Source organism: Lithobates pipiens, unplaced genomic scaffold (assembly GCF_037356315.1).
Source record: "Lithobates pipiens isolate NorthernLeopardFrog02 unplaced genomic scaffold, aLitPip1_a1.2 Scaffold_3, whole genome shotgun sequence".
Lineage (NCBI taxonomy): Eukaryota > Metazoa > Chordata > Amphibia > Anura > Ranidae > Lithobates > Lithobates pipiens.
This window is the reverse complement of record NW_027507790.1, coordinates 171,374,563-171,394,829: the sequence shown is the minus strand read 5'-3', so window position 1 is coordinate 171,394,829 and position 20,267 is coordinate 171,374,563. Positions and strand designations below refer to the sequence as shown.

At 44.9% G+C, this 20,267-nt stretch overlaps 1 protein-coding gene across 1 annotated transcript in view; it reads right to left on the bottom strand.

Moving 5' to 3' along the window:
- Positions 1-4,594: 4,594 nt before the first annotated feature.
- Positions 4,595-20,267, bottom strand: part of PTCD2 (pentatricopeptide repeat domain 2) — a 129,605-nt gene continuing 113,932 nt past the window's right edge. Inside the window, exons 7-10 of the mRNA XM_077462497.1 lie at positions 17,536-17,649; positions 13,514-13,588; positions 7,751-7,864; positions 4,595-5,589 (exon numbers count right to left, since the gene is read on the bottom strand). Of these exons, the coding sequence (XP_077318623.1) occupies positions 5,371-5,589; positions 7,751-7,864; positions 13,514-13,588; positions 17,536-17,649 (522 nt within the window). The 3' untranslated portion in view covers positions 4,595-5,370. The remainder of the gene's footprint in view (positions 5,590-7,750; positions 7,865-13,513; positions 13,589-17,535; positions 17,650-20,267) is intronic.

Sequence of the window (20,267 nt, the reverse complement as noted above, 5' to 3'; positions counted from 1 at the left end):
TAAACCACAGGGAAAATGATTGTGAGCTCAGGAGCACATGCTGTCTCTAAAGAACACTGAAAAAACGTGTTCAGGCTTCAAGAAAATGGCCACCAGTGTCCTGAATAGGAGATCACTAGGAAAATGGCAGCTGAAGCCCAGGATAGCATTCTGCCCTTGCCCACACCTAAAATGGCAGCCGAAGCAGCTCCATGGAGGTACAGGGAGAAATCTATGGCAGTGAACACAGTGCTGTACAGGACATCAGCAAACTTCACAGACACCTTCCAGGGGCATGAAGAACAGGACCCAGGACACCACTAGCCAGCGCAGCCCCCCAACCCAGGTGAGAGCCCCTGCATAGACACACACACACACCGCTCAGCGGCCACATGCAGCATCCCCCCAGAGAGGGGGGGGGGAGATAGGGACAGGGGAGAGAAAAGAGGGAGGTGAGAGACCCCTGAATCGACCTTCCAGGGAATGCCCAGCTGCTCAGCCCCACCGAGGCAGGGAGAGCTGTACTTACCAGTCCTGAAGAGCTGGCAGACTTTCCATCACAGACCCACTCACTGATCAGTACAGGGTGGCTGCTGGCCCGGCATACTGTGACGTAGACTTCAGTAGCCCGGTCATATTAGCATAAAAGCTCACCTACCACCTCTGGAGCTGAGGCTTCCTCGTGGCCTGCCTAGCGCGCAGCTGCGGCCTACACACGCTCGATGGCCGGACTGGGGAGACTACAAGGATAAGGGTATCCAGCCTGTCACCCAGCCGGCTGTTGACAGTAGATCACAGGATCATTCATCTTGCGCAAAAAGTCACGCTTCTGCATAAAAAAGCAGACCGATGGGCCCGGAGGGTTCCTAGGTCCTCCTCCTTCACTAGGCAAAATAAAACTGATGGCTGCATGGCAGGCTGGAGGGTTGTTGCCCAAAGGACCGCCCCCTGGGCAGAACTAAGAGTTCTGAGTGTTTTATTACAACTAATGCCTAGTATCTCCTAGTAATAGGGCATAATAACCCAATGGCTAAGAGAGTAGCTATGTCAGTCAGTGAATATAAGAGAAACATAGGTTTGAACGTATGTGAAGATGCAACTTGTAGCTTACAGGGCTTTCCTTCCATTCCCAGTGGATAAATGGATCAGCTGGGGAATGAAAGGAAGGCAAGTATTGGCTGCAGGGCAGGTCTGCATTAACCACTTAAGCCCCGCACCAATTGTCAGCCTAAGGACCAGAGGTCTTTTTACAATTTCGCACGGCACTGCTTTAACCGGTAATTACGCGGTCATGCAATGTTGTACCCAAACAAAATTTGCGTCCTTTTCTTCCCACAAATAGAGCTTTCTTTTGATGGTATTTGATTGCCTCTGCGATTTTTTTTTTTTTACGATATAATAGGAAAAAGACTGAAAATTTTGAAAAAAAAAAAAAAAAAAAAAAAAAGATATTTTCTACTTTTTGTTATAAGAAAAATTGAATAAACTCAATTTTAGTCATACATTTAGGCCGAAATGTATTCAGCCACATGTCTTTAGTAAAAAAAAAGCCAATAAGCGTATATTTATTGGTTTGCGCAAAAGTTATAGCGTCTACGAACTAGAGTACATTTTCTGGAATATACACAGCTTTTAATTTATGACTGCCTATCTCATTTCTTGAGGTTAAAATGGCAGGGCAGTACAACCCCCCCAAATGACCCCATTTTGGAAAGTAGACACCCCAAGGAAATTGCTGAAGGGCATGTTGAGCCCATTGAATATTTTTTTTTTGTCCCAAGTGATTGAATAATGACAAAAAAAAAAAAAAATTTACAAAAAGAGGTCACTAAATGATATATTTCTCACACATGCTATGGGCAAAAGTGTAATTACACCCCAAAATAAATTCTGCTGCTTCTCCTGAGTCCTGAGATACCACATGTGTGGGACTTTTTGGGAGTCTAGCCGCATACGGCACCCCGAAAACCAATCACTGCCTTCAGGATTTCTAAGGGTGAAAATTTTTGATTTCACTCCTCGCTACCTATCAGTTTCGAAGGCCATAAAATGCCAAAATAACACAAACCCCCTCCCCCCCAAATGACCCCATTTTGGAAAGTAGAAACCCCAAGCTATTTAGTGAGAGGCATGTTGAGCCCATGGAATATTTTATATTTTGCCACAAGTTGCGGGAATAGTACAAACTTTTTTTTTTTTTGCACAAATTGTCACTAAATGACATATTGCTCACACATGCTATGGGCATAAGTGAAATTACACCCCAAAACACATTCTGCTGCTCCTCCTGAGTACAGATATACCACATGTGGGGGACTTTTTGGGAGCCTAGCCACGTACGGGACCCCAAAAACCAAGCACCGCCTTCAGGATTTAAATATAAAACGCTACCAAAAAAAACTGTTAGCGATCGCAGGGATCAGGCCTGACTCTGCAAACGCTGCAGTTATGTGTTTAGTGTTTTGTAAGTGACAGTGATCGATCGATACTGCACTTGGGTGGGCTGGGCGGAGGGGCAAAATGCAGGTGCTAGCAGGTATCTGGGCTGATCCCGCTAACAATGCGTTTTTTTGGAATCCTAAACTGCTGGGGACGCTAGTATAGATCTTATCAGATATTGATCTGTTCAGATACTATACCACTATGGGAGGTGTATGGTTTGCGCGTGGGTGTTAGCGGTACTGGCACTAACCTAGCACTACCAGGGGCGACGCAGACCCTATCTGACCCTAAAACCCAATTGACATCACCAGGTGATCAGGGGGTTAAACCTTTATTGGGTAATAAATGGGGGGTGCCCTGATGCTATAAAAAGCAAAACTAACCAGAGTCACCCGTAACACTTATACGGTGACCACTGGTGAAAGGGTTAACTCTAGGGGCAATAGGGGGTTAAAACCTTTATTGGGTAGTATATGGGGGTACCTAACGCTAGAAAAACCTGGCGGTGAACCTAAAAAATAACTAGCGGCACCAGTGACACTAATGCAGCGATCAGAGAAACGATCGCTTAGTGACACTGGCAAAATGGGGTGAAAGGGTTAACTCTAGCGGGCAATCAGGGGGTTAAACCTTTATTGGGGGGGGGGGGGGGGGTAGGGGGCTACCCTGGACCTAACACTAACCGCCATGACAGTTTTTACTGTCACAACTGACACTAAATGCAGTGATCAGTAAATAAATGATCACTGCAATCAGTGACACTGTGACTGGGAGGGGGGGGGGGGGACAGTGTGCCTATGTGTACCTACATGTCAGTGTGGTGTTGGTGCACACTTACCATGTCCTCTCCTCGCAGTTCGGTCAAAAAGACCGCCCCGAGGAGAGTGACATCACTTCCTCCCTGCCTGTGTTTACACTACACAGGTGGGGGAAGCTTCTCTTTCGCCAGGAGCGATCGAGAGGGGATGGCCAGAAACCAACGGCCATCCCCTCATCCCGGATCGCTCCTGAAGTGAAACGGGCCGCTGCAGCCAGCGGGAGGGGGTTCGATCGGACCCCCCACCCGCTGGAAGGCAGGCACGTACGGGTACGTGCTTGTGCCCATACATGCCATTCTGCCGAGATCAATCTCTGCTTCACACGTTAAAATGGTGCAGAGCACATTTATTGTTTGATAATACAGCTCATAGCACAAAATGGGAGGAAACTGCACTCGCCAAATAAGAATGCAATTTGGCTTTTGAACAAGGTCAGATGTGTTCTACCCCAACCACACATGCCAGTACAAACCCCTAGCATTTATTTTGATGAACTCTTACAGGTTACGGAATACAGGCAGCGAGATGCGTTCATGACACTGCCACCTAGTCCGGTGGTTCCCAAATTAAATCCTGGAGCACCAACAGGTCAGGTTTTCCTTCTTGATGCAGAGGTGCTTTAATCCTTTTACTGGCAGAACTATTTTTTAAATTGTTTTGCCCACATGATGGGGAAAAAAAAACAAAAACAAAAAAAAAAAAAACACACACTTTAGGCTAAAGATTAGTTATTTTCTGAAAGCAGAGACCCTATTTTTCACCCAAAATAAAGCTTTATTTTGGTGGTATTTAATCACCATTCGTTTTTTTTTTTTTTGCAAAACAACCAACAGACTGTACATTTTGAAAAAAAAAGTTTTAGTTTCTGTAATAAAATGTTGTAAATCTCAATTTAGGCCAAACTGTATTCTGCTACATTTCTTTGTTGAAAATGACCCAAATCCGTGTATATTATTTAGTCTCTAGGAAAGTTAGAGAGTCCACAAACTAGGATATATTTATCTGAATATCACTCCTGATGTATGGACGGGCCTATCTCATTTCTTGTGGTCTAAAAATGTCAAGACAGTACAAATATCCCCCAAATTACCCCTTTTTGGAAAGTAGACCGTCCAAGATATTTAGTAACAGTCATGGCAAGTTTTTTGAAGTTGTAATTTTTAATCACAATTTTTTGGAAAATTAAGAGATTATTATTTATTATTTTCACATACTGTCACCAGTGCAGTACATCAAATAACTGGCATTGTTGTGATCAGGGACACCAATGGGTGACAACATGTAGGGGAAAAAAAAAAAAAATTTGATTAAACACACTGTGACCAGAGCAATACAGTGTTACCATAGTAAAGCTGTACTTTTTTTTATTTTTTTAGGATGGCTTATACCAGTGAATTTCATTAGTATAAGCAACCACTTTTACTAAATAAAACTGATTCATTAAAGGGTTTACTATTGTGATTACCAGCTAATCCCATAGTACAGATGGGCTGTATGGACCAATCACAGCTAACAACATACTCAATAAATGGCATGAAAGGAAGCCATCCACTGTGTACTATTGTTATGTGATCGGTAACACAGCAATCATAAGGTACCAGCAGTGGGCCAGTACACTGATCAGCCATCTGGTGACAGATTGTGCCAGATCACAGGCATCATGACATCCTCCCTAAGTGGGTCACACTTAGGGAGGATGTCATATGACGCCCTCAATCACTGATACAGGACATATGTCAGTGGCGGTAAAAGGGTTAAATTAATCAATGGCTTTGTAGTTATGACAGCTATTTTATAAGGAAAATTCCCAAAACATGCCCCATTCAGGGTACCACAGTAAACTAAAGAAGATATCAGAGATGGGCAGTAGCACAGTGGCTTAGTGGTTAGCATTTCCACCTAGCATCACTAAAGTACCTGTAATGTACAAACTTGACCCAAAGCCTAATTGCCGAGTGCAGCTTCCCAGGAAGGTGTGAACATTTGTATCTGACACTGTCCATAAATGAAGCAGGTAACCAGTTAGAAATAAGATTCAGTTGTCTTTTTTGAGCCCCAGCCATAACAAGTTTCCCTCCTGCACCTTGAGTTTTGAGTTTTTTTTAATGCACAGTAATTGATAAAATGTCCTTTACATAATATTCAAGGAGGTCAATTTTTGCAGTGCTCCAAGTCTGTTGTTTCTCCTATCTTGCAAATCTGCAACAGAGTCCTGTTCCTTGGAAACCGCGTGCAACATTTCATCCAGCGTTAAGGTGCTGATCTGTCCAGTCTGGCTAAGTTTTTCATAAAGCTCTTTAAATTTTTCAAATGAAACTGTATGGTGCAGTTTCTCTTCTGCAGCATCCATCTGAAGTAAAAAAAGGTGGCATCACAGATCATCAAAAAAACAAATATAACACATAATTCTCAATTCAAACAATTCTCAACAAAGCTTTAAACAGGCATAAGGATTACTACCATGTGACTAATTTTTCAAACTTAATTGGACACTGCTGAATATCTTTTTTTTTTTTAATACTCATCTTTGGGACTACTTTACACCAACGTTAGCCCTCTGAAGAGGGCGTTTCACAGGCGGTGAGGCAGCATTATAGATCACCTCCTCATTGCCTGTTTCAATCCCTAAACGCATGCATCACCACCTTGCAACTGCCTGCTTTGCAGGTGAACTGGATGTGATTGGAGGTTGGTACTGGCTGCTGAACGTGACATGAGATTTAATTCTTGCCATAGCATGAGTACATCACTGTCTGCTGACTTTGCAGCTTAAAGTCAAACAGTCAGAAGACTAGGCCCTGCTGCATCACTTCAGGCTGGCCCCTTTTCTAGTAAAACATTAACTATAAGTGTATATACTGTTTAAAATCAAGTAATACTGTTTCACCCAGATCTGCACATGTTGAGCTGCTCCATTTTTGGCATTGTACAAAAATCAGAGCCACTAGTGGCCGATTTGCTGACAGCCTAAAGATTGCCTGATGCTCAGAGGCTCTGGGCTTCAGCAAAATGGCAGCCTCCAGCAAGAAGAAACAGGAGCAATGCTAGAGGCAATTTACATCACACACTCATTTTGGTAGTTCCTTGCTTAAAAAAAAAAAAAAAAAAAAAAAGGCTTCCATCTCCTACTTTGCCCAACCCTATTGCCCAACCCTATGCTCCGCTCTTTCTCCTATAGGGTGCCTAAATACCTCAATCTTCAACTCTCAGTACCTGAAAACACAAATAAACTGACAGCACTGTGCAATGGAATAGAGCCCAACTTTCTCACAGCATAGAACCTCTCAAGCCTAGGATAGAACATATGATCGATGTTTAGTTTTTTTTATTGAGTGGATAGGTGATCCTATGCCAACCAGTTTTTACCAGAAGAAAACATGTAATTAATCCAAAAGTTACAAGTCTAATAAGTGCAAATTCTTGTTTCTGCTGTTGAAAATAGATTGCGGTTAGTGTGATGGCATTTTTGCTTTAAGATTTGTGAATTCTTCCAACTTCTGATCGCTTGTAAATGACAACCGGAGCACCTATTCCACGTGAGAAAGGCAAACTTGGGGATTTAAAAGCTGATGTCCATATTTCAGCTCATTTTAAACCAGCTTGGTCCTAAGAAACTATTTAAACAAACTAGTTGCTTCACCAAGTGTTGCAGTGTCTCTAAGCAATGCATGTACTGCATGTAACTTAAGCTACACACAGTACACAAAGCTAGGTCCCCGTTGTGAGACAGACTTCCTGTCTCACACCCAGAACAAAACAGTCTGGCTGAGCGGCACTCAGCCATTCATAGGTAGCTTTGTATTCTGTGAATGATTACAAAGCTTCTCGGTTGGCCGAGTCTGAGAGCGTGACGCCATGAGCCTGCCCCTCCCACTCAGCCATCAAGTAAGTAAATAGTTAAAGCCCAACTCTGGGCAAAACTTTTTCCTTGAAGCGGTGCTGTTCTTGCATTGCATGGGTTAACTGCTCATTTTGTCTAGGGGTGAACACAGAGCCTATCCTCACTCGATCCTCTGGAAAAGTGTGCTCCCCCATGACCAGTGGTGGACTGTTCCTGGTGTCTTCATGTCCAGAGCCAGGAGCCAGTCCTGATGATGTCAGGAACAGTCCATCGTACAAAGCCACTGGACTGTGGGAGGTGAGGTCGAGTGTGTGTGTGTGTGTGAGTGTGTAAAGCTAAAGGGACTGGTCTTGAAAGGTTTGGTTGATTAGGAGAGTATATCTTGGCTCTCTGAACAAAAACAATCAGTTAACCCATGCAGTGCGGGCACAGCCTCACTGCATGGGAGTAAGAAAAAAAAAAAAATTGCCTGGCGTTCAGCTTTAAAAAGGGTTCTTAGTAAGATGAATGCACAAGAGCTAGAAGTACAGGTTACATGGCTGCAGCAAGCAATGCTCAAAGTGGTGGCACAGCCTGCAAAAGCTGGTTACCCACACTTTCCCCACTCCCAGCATTTTGTATGTATCTAGTTGTCAGTTTACAGACAGCAGAATGAATAATGTGTACTTACCACTTCCTTGGAGAATGTAACTTTCCAGAGGAAGTCAGACTTTGGCTGCTCACTTGCAGTTTCCAGTATCTGTAGCACTTCTTCCTCACCTTTAAACCTCGCAGCTAACAGAAGCTATAATACAGAACAGTACATAACATAACATGAGCATCAAATGTCAGTGCATCATATACCAGTTGCAAGAAAAAATAAATAAAAATAAAACTCTGAAAAATCAGTACTTTATACAAAACAAAGAAATTCAGGCACGCAAATGTGTTACTACAGCATCCTGGGCCCTCAAAAGCAACAGATGAAAGTACTGTATATAACACAATAAAAAAATTAAAAGTATTGTCGTAATGATTAATACTGATAGAACTAAAAACATTGTGTATAATTTTATTTCCTCATGTAGAATACCCTCCCTGCTGAGTTGATGTTTCTCATACTTTAGAAAAGGGTTCAGAATTTCAAGTCTTTAGCTACTAGTCATGCTTTAAGAGTTATTCGCTACTGGTTGCCCCACCCAAGCCTTACCCTGCCCTAATATGTGCCATGTACAGAGTGCTGGGTTGAGGGGTGCGCCGAGTGCAGGGCTGAGGGATGTGCTGTGTACTCCCAAGACTTGGGCTTCCAAAACCACAGAAAGCAGAGAATGTACATACTGAACATGCTCTTGAAGCATCCTAATGCTTAGCAGTCAGAACCCTGCAGAGAGAGAGTGGGCGGCCCCACATAAGCCATTGCTATTCAATTAAAATTCCCCGATTTGACAGCAGCCCCCCATGCCCACAGAATAAACTTGCAAAAGGAGATGGAGGTAATGTAAATTAAAATGATATTAATGCCTACCCAAATCCGTCCAGTGTACTTGACACGGGCTTGAGGCGAGCAAATCCACCCCTGCCCGAGCTGAGCAGACCCGACACCGGCCCGAGGTGAGCGGAGCCACCCCCTGCTGAAGCCGAGCAGACCCGCCCCCTGCCCCACATAATTTCCACTTGCTAAATGCGAGCAGGCGAGTGGAAATTAAGGACTGCTTTTGAATATATAATTTAGCCTACAAAAAAAAAAAAAAAAAAAAAGGAGGAGGAAAGAAAACGTTTAGCCTCTTCCTCTAAACTGAGCACTACAATTCAAAGTTCTACTATACAAAGCAGTGTACATCAATGGTAAGATTGCGAAGCTGAACTGAATAGGATTTGCATAATTTTTCTTGCCTGACGTCATGTTTTAAGTATCGGAACAGGTTTCTAGGTTATACAGAGCATATGCTAGTGCTCCAAACTGTTTCTCACCATTTTATCTTTTCTGTGATTAGTCTCTGCAGCAGATTACCTATGTGCTGAGTGACTGCTCACCTACTCATAACAGGCAGCAGTGGTAATCACTGCCTGGTGTGGGCTTAAAGCTGGCTATACATAGATCAAAATGTGGCCAGTTCAGCAGAATTTTGATTCATGTATGGGCAGGCTGGTTGTACACAATTCGATCTATCTCGTCGGGTTTTTCCCAAATGATCAGTGCCACTGGGTATAGCTGGCAACACTGATCCTTGCATTCCGATAGTGGGAAAAGCTCCCCGCTGTCAGAATACAACACAATACCACAGCGGGAGGGATTTCCCCATCCACATCAAATGTATGGATGGGGAAATCTGATTTATTTTTTTGTTCAACCCACTGGTACAGTTCCACATAAACAGTGATTGTAAATGCTCTTAAAATAATAATACTAATAAAATGGGATTTTTGTACTTACCGTAAAATCCTTTTCTCTGAAGTTCATTGACTGACACAGCTTCTTTAACCACTTGCTTACTGGGCACTTAAACCCCCCTCAGTCCCAGACCAATTTTCAGCTTTCAGCGCTGATGCACTTTGAATGACAATTGCGCGGGCATACAACACTGTACCCAAATGAAATTTTTATCATTTTTTTCCCACAAATAGAGCTTTCTTTTGGTGGTATTTAGTTACAGCTCGGAGTTTTATTTTTTGCTAAACAAACAAAAAAAGATGCAAAAAAATAAAAATAAATAAATCATGTTTTAATAGTTTGTTATAAAATTTTGCAAACGGGTCATTTTTCTCCTTCATTGAAGTGCGCTGATTAGGCGGCACTGATGGCTGCATTGGTGGGCACTGATGGGCTGCACTGGTGGGCACTGATGGGCATAGTTAAGGCGGCACTAATAGGCACAGATAAGGCGGCACCGATGGGCACAGATAAGGCGGCACTGATGGGCACAGATAAGATGGCATGGATGGGTGGCACGGATAAGTGGCACGGATGGGTGGCACGGATGGGCACTGATAGGTACCACTGATAGATGGGACTGATGGGCACTGATAGGTGGCTCTGATAGGTGGCACTGCTGGGCGGCACTGCTGGGCACTGATGGGCGGCACTGCTGGGCGGCACTGGGTCGCAGCACCTTTGAGGCAGATTGTGGGCACTGTGGGTGGCACTGCTGGATGGCACTGTGGGTGGCATTGTGGGTGGCACTGTAGGTGGCACTGTGGGCACTGATGGGGGGCACTTACTTTTATTCAGGATGGCACGGCGGTGGGCAGGTGGGCACTGGCAGGGGGCAGGTGGTCAGCTGTATTGCTGGCCGTGATCGGGACTGATGTCCCGATCACGGTCGCCGGTGATCGGCTTTTTTTTTCTCTCCTCGCGCTGTCAGCGCGAGGAGGAATAATAGCCGATTACCGGCTCCGTTCTATCACATGATCAGCCGTCATTGGCTGACAGCTGATCACGTGATAAGGGGTCGGGATCGACCCCTTGCACGGATCGGTGATCAGGAGAGTCTCACGGACTCGCCGATCACAGAGCGCGCCGCGCGCGCCCCTCAGGGGGCGCGCAGGCCGCTCGTATCCAGGACGACGTCAATAGACGTAGTCCCGGAAATGTAGGTCCGCGCTGATGCCGTCATTTGGCAATAGCGCGGATCTGTAGTGGTTAATTCTTGACCTTAGGGTCATCACGCCACCTTCAGGAGAGGACTAGGCAGAACATGTAAAAACAGCAAGACTGCACAGCACCACCCAGGGGGCGGTCCCTCTGGCTATAACTCCTCACCCTGCTTCCTGCAGCTCAGTTCGTCAAAAGGCAGTACAAACAAATAGGAGGGGAGGATGCTGTGTCCATCTATGAAGAGAAAAGGATTTTACGGTGAGTACAAAAATCCCATTTTCTCTTTCGTTCATTGACGGACACAGCTCCTTTAATTCTTGACCTTAGGGACGTCCCCAAGCAGTGTCAAAAAATGAGGGGTGGAAATAGCAAAACATAACTTCACCCACAACAAAAGGAACACAACAGAGGAGTTGCCATCTTAAACGGCCGCCGTCAAAACCAGCGGCCAACTTATGCATCAAAAGGTGCGTTTACAACAAACTTGTAACTTAGAGAAAGTGTAAATTGCAACCTTACACAGCCGCTTGCAAAACCTTGCGACCAAAGCAAGCACCCAAAGATGCGCTTACGTCAACTTTGTAGAATTTAGTGAAGTGTGAACGGACGACCAAGTCGCCGCCTTACACACCTGGGAAACTGACGCTTGATGTCGGCCACCAGGTAAAGCCCAGGAGGTTCCAATTGCTCTGGTGGAATGAGCTGCGACAGGAAAAAGGGAGCACCCGCCCCTTTAAGGCATAGGCCTGAACCACGATCGGTCTGATCCACCGAGAAATGGTGGACGACGAGACTGCTAGACCTTTTTTCGGACCAGCCACTGAGACAAACAGAGTCTGACTTCCGGAAGGGAGCCATAGCAGACAGATACACCCGTAAAGCCCGGACTACGTCCAGGGAATGTAAGGCAACCTCTTTCGGGTGTGTCGGCTTAGGACATAAGGATGGTAACATGATGTTTAACCTGGATACTGGGGAGTCCACGATCAGAAGAGCTCACCATTTTTTTAAGAAGGCTCTCCTCAAAAGGGGTAGTGCACCGCCATTCTTTTAGGGGCCGTGAAGGTCTGTTGCGGGCTTCCCCATTCCTTGTATACGAACTTATCAAAATAAGTCAGATACGGAAACCTTAGGTGTACGGGCTGGCTTACGGGACCCAAAAGGGACCGCTACTTCCCAGAGGAACCTGCTGTATCCTGAATTTTCAGGGCATCACACACAGCTGTGATAAGTGCTCCAACTAGCACTTTGTCTTGTGCGGACCCTGACTCCTCCTCACTGTCCGATCGGTCCTGGTCAGCATCACCTGAAACAACAGAGCAGGGGCCGCCAGTCTCAGTGGGGCCCGAATCTGCATCAGAGCTCTCCACCCCGCACACCGCCTCCACCCTGGCAATGAACGTTTCAAGGGCCGCCGACAACGCGTCCAAAGGCACTGCACTGTTTGCAGATGAGCCAGTTGCAATTGCATTGAGTTCTGGGGAAGAAACACCAGTTTCTGAAGCCACGCCTACCCACCCTGTCTGCCACCCTTGGGGACTTAGGACAGGTGCACAATCCCACCCTCCTAGCTGCTGCAGATTGAGGGGCCCCCACTGCAGGACTCACCACCCCGACCAAGTGCTGCGCCATTGAGTTACAGGTGTCTGCGTCCAGTATCAGCTCCCAGGTGTCCTGAGCAAAAAAACGTGCCATTCTGAGCAACAGGGACCAGGGTTGAGGATAAAAACCGCGCTGGGCTACAACAAAATGGCCACTGGCCGCCTTGTATAAAGGGACATAATCACAAAGAAAATGGGCGCAGAGTTACAGACAAATGGCCCCTGACCACTGAGGCACACAAAAAATGGCAGACAAACAACTATACACAGTGAATGAACAGAGATAATGGCGGCAAAACAGCACTATGGCGATCAGCACATGCAGACCTCCAGACACCCAACGGGGAGACCACAGACACCCAGCGCAGCCCTCAATCTAAGGTCAGAACCCCCCGGAGGACCCATGGCTCAGGTACACACACCGTTCAGCAGCCCATCATGCAGCATCCCCCACGGGGAGGGGGGAAGGAAAAATAGGGACAGGGAGAGAAGAGAGGGACCCCCTAATCGACCTCCCACGGAATGCCCAGCTGCTCATTCCCGCCGAGGAAGGAAGAGCTGTACTTACCATCCGGAGGAGCTGGGGACATCCCATCACAGACCCACTCCTAATCAGTATGGGGGGGGGGGCTGCTGGCCACGGCCCACTGTGACAAGGACATTGGTCATGTGTGTGCCCCAGAGCATTGCGCTCACCGGCCGCCCCTGGAGCCTAAGGGGCATGTCATGGCCGACCCAGTGTGTAGCTAGGGTCTGCACACGCTCAAAGGCCAGGCTGAGGAGACTACAAGGATCTAAATTATCCAGCCTGTCACCCAGCCGGCTGTTGATAGCAGATCACAGGATCTTAAAATCTTGCGCAAATGGCAAACAATCAGCAAAAAAATCCCAAAACCGATAGTCCAGCAGGGAGCCTATGTCCTTCTTCACTAGGCAGAAAAAAATTGAGCTGCAGGAAGCAGGCTGAGGGGTTATTACCAGAGGGACCGCCCCCTGGGCGGAACTGTAAAGTTCTGCTTTTTCACATGTATTACATGTTCTGCCTAGTCCTCTCCTGAAGGTGGCGGAATAACCCTATGGTCAAGATTACTGGAGCTGTGCCCATCAATGAACGAAAGAGAAAACAGGTTTATACTTACCTGCTCTGTGCAATGGAGTTGCAAAGAGTGGCTCTTTACTGCCTCTTCTCAGGTTCCTGGCGCTGAGGAAGAAAATTGTACCATCATGCTATCTGCAGTTTGCGGCTAGCTTTACTTACACCCAAATTGCAGCAGAGTGACGTGTCTTTCTTCTCAATCTTGTTATAAACAGATGAAGCGGTTACGCAGTCTCCCTGTTAACAGAAGAAAAAAAAATTGCGGAATGAAAAAACTGTCCCCAACACACAGTACCCAATGTGGTTGATTTACTAAAGGCAAATAGTCTGTGCACTGAAAGTACAGTTGCTCTAGATCTGAGGGGAACATGCAAGGAAAAAAAAAAAACACAGCATTTTCGCTTGCACATACTTGGATGATGGAAATCAGTAGACCTTTCCCTCAGTTCACAGGTGTACTTGCAGTGCACAGTATATTTGCCTTTAGTAAATCACAACAGACCTCTAAAAATGTGTCAGTGCAAACTCATAATGCCAAAATTGTACGCTTTAAATACTCAATGCAAAACAGAATCAATCACGTTATTAGGCACAATGAAAAATGAAAGTAATTTTATGAATAGAACTTCTATGAAAACTTGGAATTCCCTCTGACTTGTAGTGGCCAGTCACATTCAACTGGACTGAAATGCTGAAGGGTGCTTTAGAGGTTTTTTAGCTTCAAGCCACTTCCCCAGTTCTAATCCTCTATAGCTGTGTTATGTACAAAAACACACTCAGTGATCCAGTGGCATGGTCTAGGGATCCACCACTCCACTGTAGCACACCTGTTCTCATGCCAACATGTTCTTCTGTCATCAGGGGCCTGGCTTTATCTTTCAGGATCTTGCAGTCTACCTCACGATGATGTGCATGCACCACCATCAGGAGTCTGGTTGCAAAAACAAGAGAAGCCATAGTACTATGGAGTACTCCACAGCCTCCTGGGAGATGTGTGGGGATGAAAAAAAAGCATTGTAAATAAAAATACCCTAATTGTGTGAGAGGAAGAACAGAAAAATGTTTTTACAGGTTAAAAAAAAAAAAAAGATAAATGCACTTTTTTTTTTTACCTGTAAAAAAAGTGCATTTATCTTTTTTTTTTTTTGCTTGGAGCTTGCAGAGTATTGGAACCACAGTAATTCATATTCTATATGATTGATAGTAAGTTTTCCTATTCTTGCAGTACATCACAGGATTTTGAGGACTTGGGTATTCATGACTGTTTTGGTTCTGCTGCCACCTTCAGGTAAAAGCACACTGGTCAAACACTGGAAATCCCGCCACCTCATGTTGTGCAACAGGCAGGGAAAAAGCTGCAGAGGAAAGAAAGTCATAGATCAGGGAAAACGGATACCAGAGAGTCACTAGGGCATGTACCATAAATGCATGAGGATCTCTGCTTCGCGACACAAACCTGTGAAATTTGTTGTTGAATCTGGATGCCAGTGGATACATAGCTGGAGTCCCCCCACCGCAGAGAAGTCTGCAAAACTCTTGAGTGAAAGGCTCATTCTCCCTGCTTTCAGAAGCTGAATTCAACTTCTGATGACTGAGAAAATCCACCTGCCAAATTTTCAACACCTGGAACATGCATGGCAGAATGAACCCAAAAGTGCAGTTTTGCTCCAGACAAGATCAAGCTTCCTGTGTAGCGTCACTTCTAGTCCCTTTTTGGTGGCTGATGTATGCCACAGCAGTGGCACTGTCCGACTGCACCCTTATAGGAAAACCCCAAAGCTAGACAGACTAGAGTATAAGAGTCAGCCGAGTCGCCTGAAGTACTAGGATAATGATCAGTAATTTCTGCTCCTCTGACAACCGTGTTCCCTGAACCAGGAGGTTCTCCAGAACAATTTCCCAGCCCATTTCTTAAAGGGGAAGGATTTCTTGGTATTCAGCATCAGCATGGTTTTCCACTACTCCGGAGCCAACCTAATCTTGGGAGTCCACATCGAAGGAGGTTATCATTTTCTTCAGTACCTTTATGCAGGCTTAAATTAAGGGACTTCCTAATGACTTCAGGAAATCAACTTGGGCTCAGGGACAGATGTTTCTCCTGTGAAACCGGTACCTTTGCCCATGTCATGTTGGGTACTAAGCCATTCCAGACATTGTGTTGGATTAAGCCTTTCAATGTTGGCCTTGGATCCAAGTACCCTCACAGTGGTGATATCCCATGTTCTCAAATACCCAGAACTGGAGCCAACACCTTGGTAAACACTCTGGAGGCCAAGGACATTGGAGGAGAAAGATTTCTTCTAAATTAGGAGACAGCGGCACAAGAGACCTGCTACACTGATGGGAATAACCTTTGCAATGATTTTTATCTCAACCTGGGCTTTAAAGGCTTGGCAAACTCCTACTACAACCATGGCAGGGCCACACCTACATTTACTGAGACGGTCAGATTCTTGTTCAAATAGGAGATAGCCAGGTCAACAGCATGGGGTACTAGTGAACAAAAAGATTTAGCAATGAAAACAGCTTCTCTGATTGGGCCTAATTGGCATAAATCACATCTTGTAAGTGAGGGTGCACTGGAAAAGACCTGAGATTTTTGGGATGAAGAACCAGTGACTTTAGGGTAAGGATTCAGGCAGCAGTAAATTAGGGTTTTTAAGTACCACATGTGGCGTTCTGTGTTTGAGACAGCCTTAGACCCGGAGATTCCTCCTGGGATCACTCATCCACAGAGGATTCCTAATCAACAGCTTCCAACTCTTCCTCATTCTAAGGAATTTTCTCTGATACCTAATTCTCGCTTAACAGGGAAGCGGGGCAAAGAGCAACAACGTTGGATTTCCAGGAATTTTAAGTCCGTGAAAACGCCTGAAAGCTGTTCACTCAACTCTAATAAAGCTGCAGAAATGTCTCCATTTACAGAAAGGAAGTGGAGGCTTGTCCCCCTAAATCAGTGGAAATACCAGCTAAGGGCAGGAATCACAACTAAGCTGACCCTTTGGAAAGCGATTGCAGAGCAAACTATGCAGGAGGTACTCCCTAACTTACTAAGGGATTTGCAGTCGGTGCTGAGCAGGCTGTGCAAGCTCAGGACCTGCAAAGCACATGTACTATTATGTCCTCCAAAAACTGCATCCCCACATGTGCAGACACACAGAATTGTGACATTGTGCATGTGCCCCACAGCACCCTTTGCGTTTCACCACCTCCCTAGGAGAAAATTGCCCTAAAAACGTTGCGTCAAACAGGAAAGCAGTGTCAGGGAAGAGAAACTGCTATCCTGATCCACACTATTCAGATGTACTCACCAGTTCATAGGGCAGGCTCAGTCTTCACCCAACACAGCTAACACGCTCTGCAAAGCTTCCAGGGACTTAACTTTCTTCAAGGGAGATCACCGTCCTGGAACTCTAATGCACCCTGCCAGTGAGGTTTTGGAGATCTGTCTACAGGGTCCATCGCTGACCGATTGAAAGACATTTCAGGACTCCCCACCTCTTGCAAGCAGTGTCCAAGTACAGTCCTCCTTGGCATGCTAGCCACAGTGACAATCTGGACACAACCCATGGGTGTAAGGAACAGGTCTCAAGAGAGATCTTCAGAGAGTCACAGGGAGCCATCAACGAAGGACACTAACTAAAAACTAAGGCTTAGCAGACCTGGGAGGAATTCTTGCCTTTTTGACAAAAGTCCACTCACCTGAAGGCTGCAGCATAACCAAAGTATTCATAAATATGAAAATCCACTGTGTCCTGTGATGTATGATTAAAGTGCAAGTAAACCCTAATCGTTTTCAGCCAAGGAAGCTGCCATCTTTGGCTCCGTTTAAGCTACAACTGCCATGATGCTGCACATGTGATCAGTTTAGACACCAGCCATTGGATGGCTTGACAGTTTAGTTGAGAGCACAACCAATGGTAGTGTTACATTTCCGGCACATAAATAAATTAAACTGTTTTATGGATGGGTTTACTTCCGCTTTAATAAATATCTAAAAGATTGCCTTCAGGATTTAAAGAAGAATGTTGGCAAAAGCACATGTATAGAAAAATAAATGGTTAGAACCGATGTCAGAACTTTACTGCCGTATGTATCCCTTTTTCTGAGTTATTGCCCACACAGAGCAAAAAGGCATATTTAGACAATAAAAAATGACCCAGGTTAAGAAAAGTATATAAAACCTGTTTTAAAGCAAGTGCAGCTACAAAACACAAAGCGAGCCTTGAGTGTTTAACTCCACCAATCGCAGCTTCCTCAAAAAGAATGGTACAGGTCTCCAAGGATTGTGGGTTGTTCTGTAAAGGAGAAAGAAAAAGAAATACATTACAGAAAATGTCAGGTAAAACAATACGGTCAATAGTGTGCTGCAAAGATCATTTTGGTGGGAAGAAAAAAAAAAAATATTTTAAATGCCGAAACATGCATTTTAAAGTAAAGTAATTTACCCCCCCCCCCCCCCCCCCAAATATTTGTTTGTTTTCCAATTGAGTTGTACAGTTCATAGGTCACATTAAGAAAGGTGAAACGTTTTTTGAAATGATTTCTCTTTGTCACATTTTTTTACTTCACAGAAACCTGACATTTTAATTTCAATATATTTTTATTGAATATCACAAATCCACAGTATCATACAAAAGTCAGGTATTTATACATTCAATGCTTACAATAACCCATCATGGGGTAATAGCCAGTGATATTCGGTAACACAAGAACATTGAAAGAAAAAAAAAGATAAGAAAACTGGATGCCTATTTCGTTTTTGTGTTTTGTTTTGTTTTTAAATATATACTATATTTTGCGTAAGTGCATGTAGACATATGATATCAGCAAAAACTTTACTACAAGATTTGTAAGAAAATATTTTAACCCAGATGCATTAAATAGTATTAGTAAGAAGCAGATTTATTCTAATCTATCCAGGGCTGCCATAAGACTCGTTTGGTTGCTAGGTTGCCTTGAGATGCTGCAAACATTAATTCGTAATGTGTAAGTCCACCTCTCTAATGATCTCCCCTAGCTGTGGTACGTCTTTGGTCCTCCATCGTCTTAGTATCGCTAGTCTAGTGCTCGCTAATATGTGAAAGACTACCAGTCTGTATTTTTTCGGCAATCTATCTATCCCTAGTGTTAACACCGCTAGGCCAGGGTCCCCACCCGTAAGGACACCAGTTATTGTGGAAATCAAGTTGAACACCTGGCGCCACACCTTATTTAGTTTTGGGCACATCCAAAGTATGTGACCCAGCGATCCCCTACGACCGCAAAGTCTCCAGCATATCGGCGAGGCCTGGGAATGAAAACCCGCCAGCCTCACCGGAGTTAGATACCATCTTAGAAGGATCTTAGTAGAAAGTTCCCACAGGTTTGCTGATTTAGTCGCCAAGTAAACCACCTTTATAGATTCTTCCCATTGCTCCTGAGAATAGGGAGACCCCAGCTCTAGTTCCCAAGATCTCATAGATGGAGACCTCCGGAACTCAGATTTGTGGTTTAAGAGGTTATAAAACAATGATATGCCTTTAATTTTTGTCTGATCATTGCGGTAGTACATATACACTCTCATCGGGAGGGGTATTTCGGTTGTAGGGATTGTACTAAGGAGATGTACTATCTGCATGTAAGTGTATTGATCCCTAGGCTCCAACCCAAACTCTAGTTGTAACGCTCTGAATGTTTTAATAGCTGGGCCTAACATAATATCTTGCACTGATAAAATCCCCCTCCTCTGCCAGCTTCCAAAGGATATTTGAGGGATGAGGAGTCCTAGACTTGATAGTGTTAAAGGGATTGCCTTGGTGGGTTGATCTGGGATGGCATTGTCTAGAAGTATTTTCCAGGCCGCCAGCGTGGCTCTCATAGGGGGAGACAGGATACCCACCAACCTCGGGATGAGTGAGCTCGTTAACAATAGATCTGCAATGGAATGCTGTGGGCATTGAGCTTGTTCTATTTTTATCCATCTAGGACCCTTGCCCTGAACAAACCAATACCTTGCCTGAGCCAAGATAGCCGCCAGGTAGTAATCCCGCAGCAGAACATGTCCCACCCCTCCCGCTCTTTTCGTCTGAATCAGTTTCTTGAAGGCGCACCTAGCTTTTTTACCTTGCCATAAAAAGGAATTAATCCTAGATTGTGCCTTAGAGAAAAAGCCATTCGGAACCGGAATAGGAAGGGTCCTAAATATATATAATATTTGGGGTAATATCTTAAAAGCAGCTAATCTACCTGACCAAGTCAATTCTTTCTTAGAAATAGACAACAGTTTGAATTCTAGACCCTCCAGGAATGGCACATAGTTGTCGTTGTACAATTTACCTATTTTATCAGAGAGCACTATACCCAAATATTTGATACCAGTGGAGCTCCAAGCATAAGGGAAGATACGCTGCAGTCTGGACTTTATTACATCATCTATCCCCAGTCCCAGTATCTGATTTTCCCTCGTTTACCTTGTAATATGAAACCCGGTTGAACAGTGTTAGAGATTCATGTGCCTCAGCCAGGGAAGTCTCCACATTAGTCAACATCAATATCACATCATCAGCAAACAGGCTGATACTATGACTCCCCGTCCCCACTCCGAAGCCCACTATACGTGGATGAGATCTAATGTGGATTGCCAGGGGTTCCATCAGTAGATTAAATATCAATGGAGAGAGAGGGCACCCCTGCCGTGTTCCATTCGAAATAGAAAATGGGGAGGACATAACCCCTGATACAAAAACTCTAGCCGAGGGTTTAGAATATAGTGCCTTAATGGCCGAATCGATGCCGCCTTCAAATCCAAAAGCCCTCAGAACCTCGCCGAGATACTGCCAGTGAATGCGGTCAAAGGCCTTCTCTGCATCCAGTGATAGAAGCAGAGAAGGCCTCCCCTTCGTCACGACTAGGTGGATTAAATTAACAAGTCTAC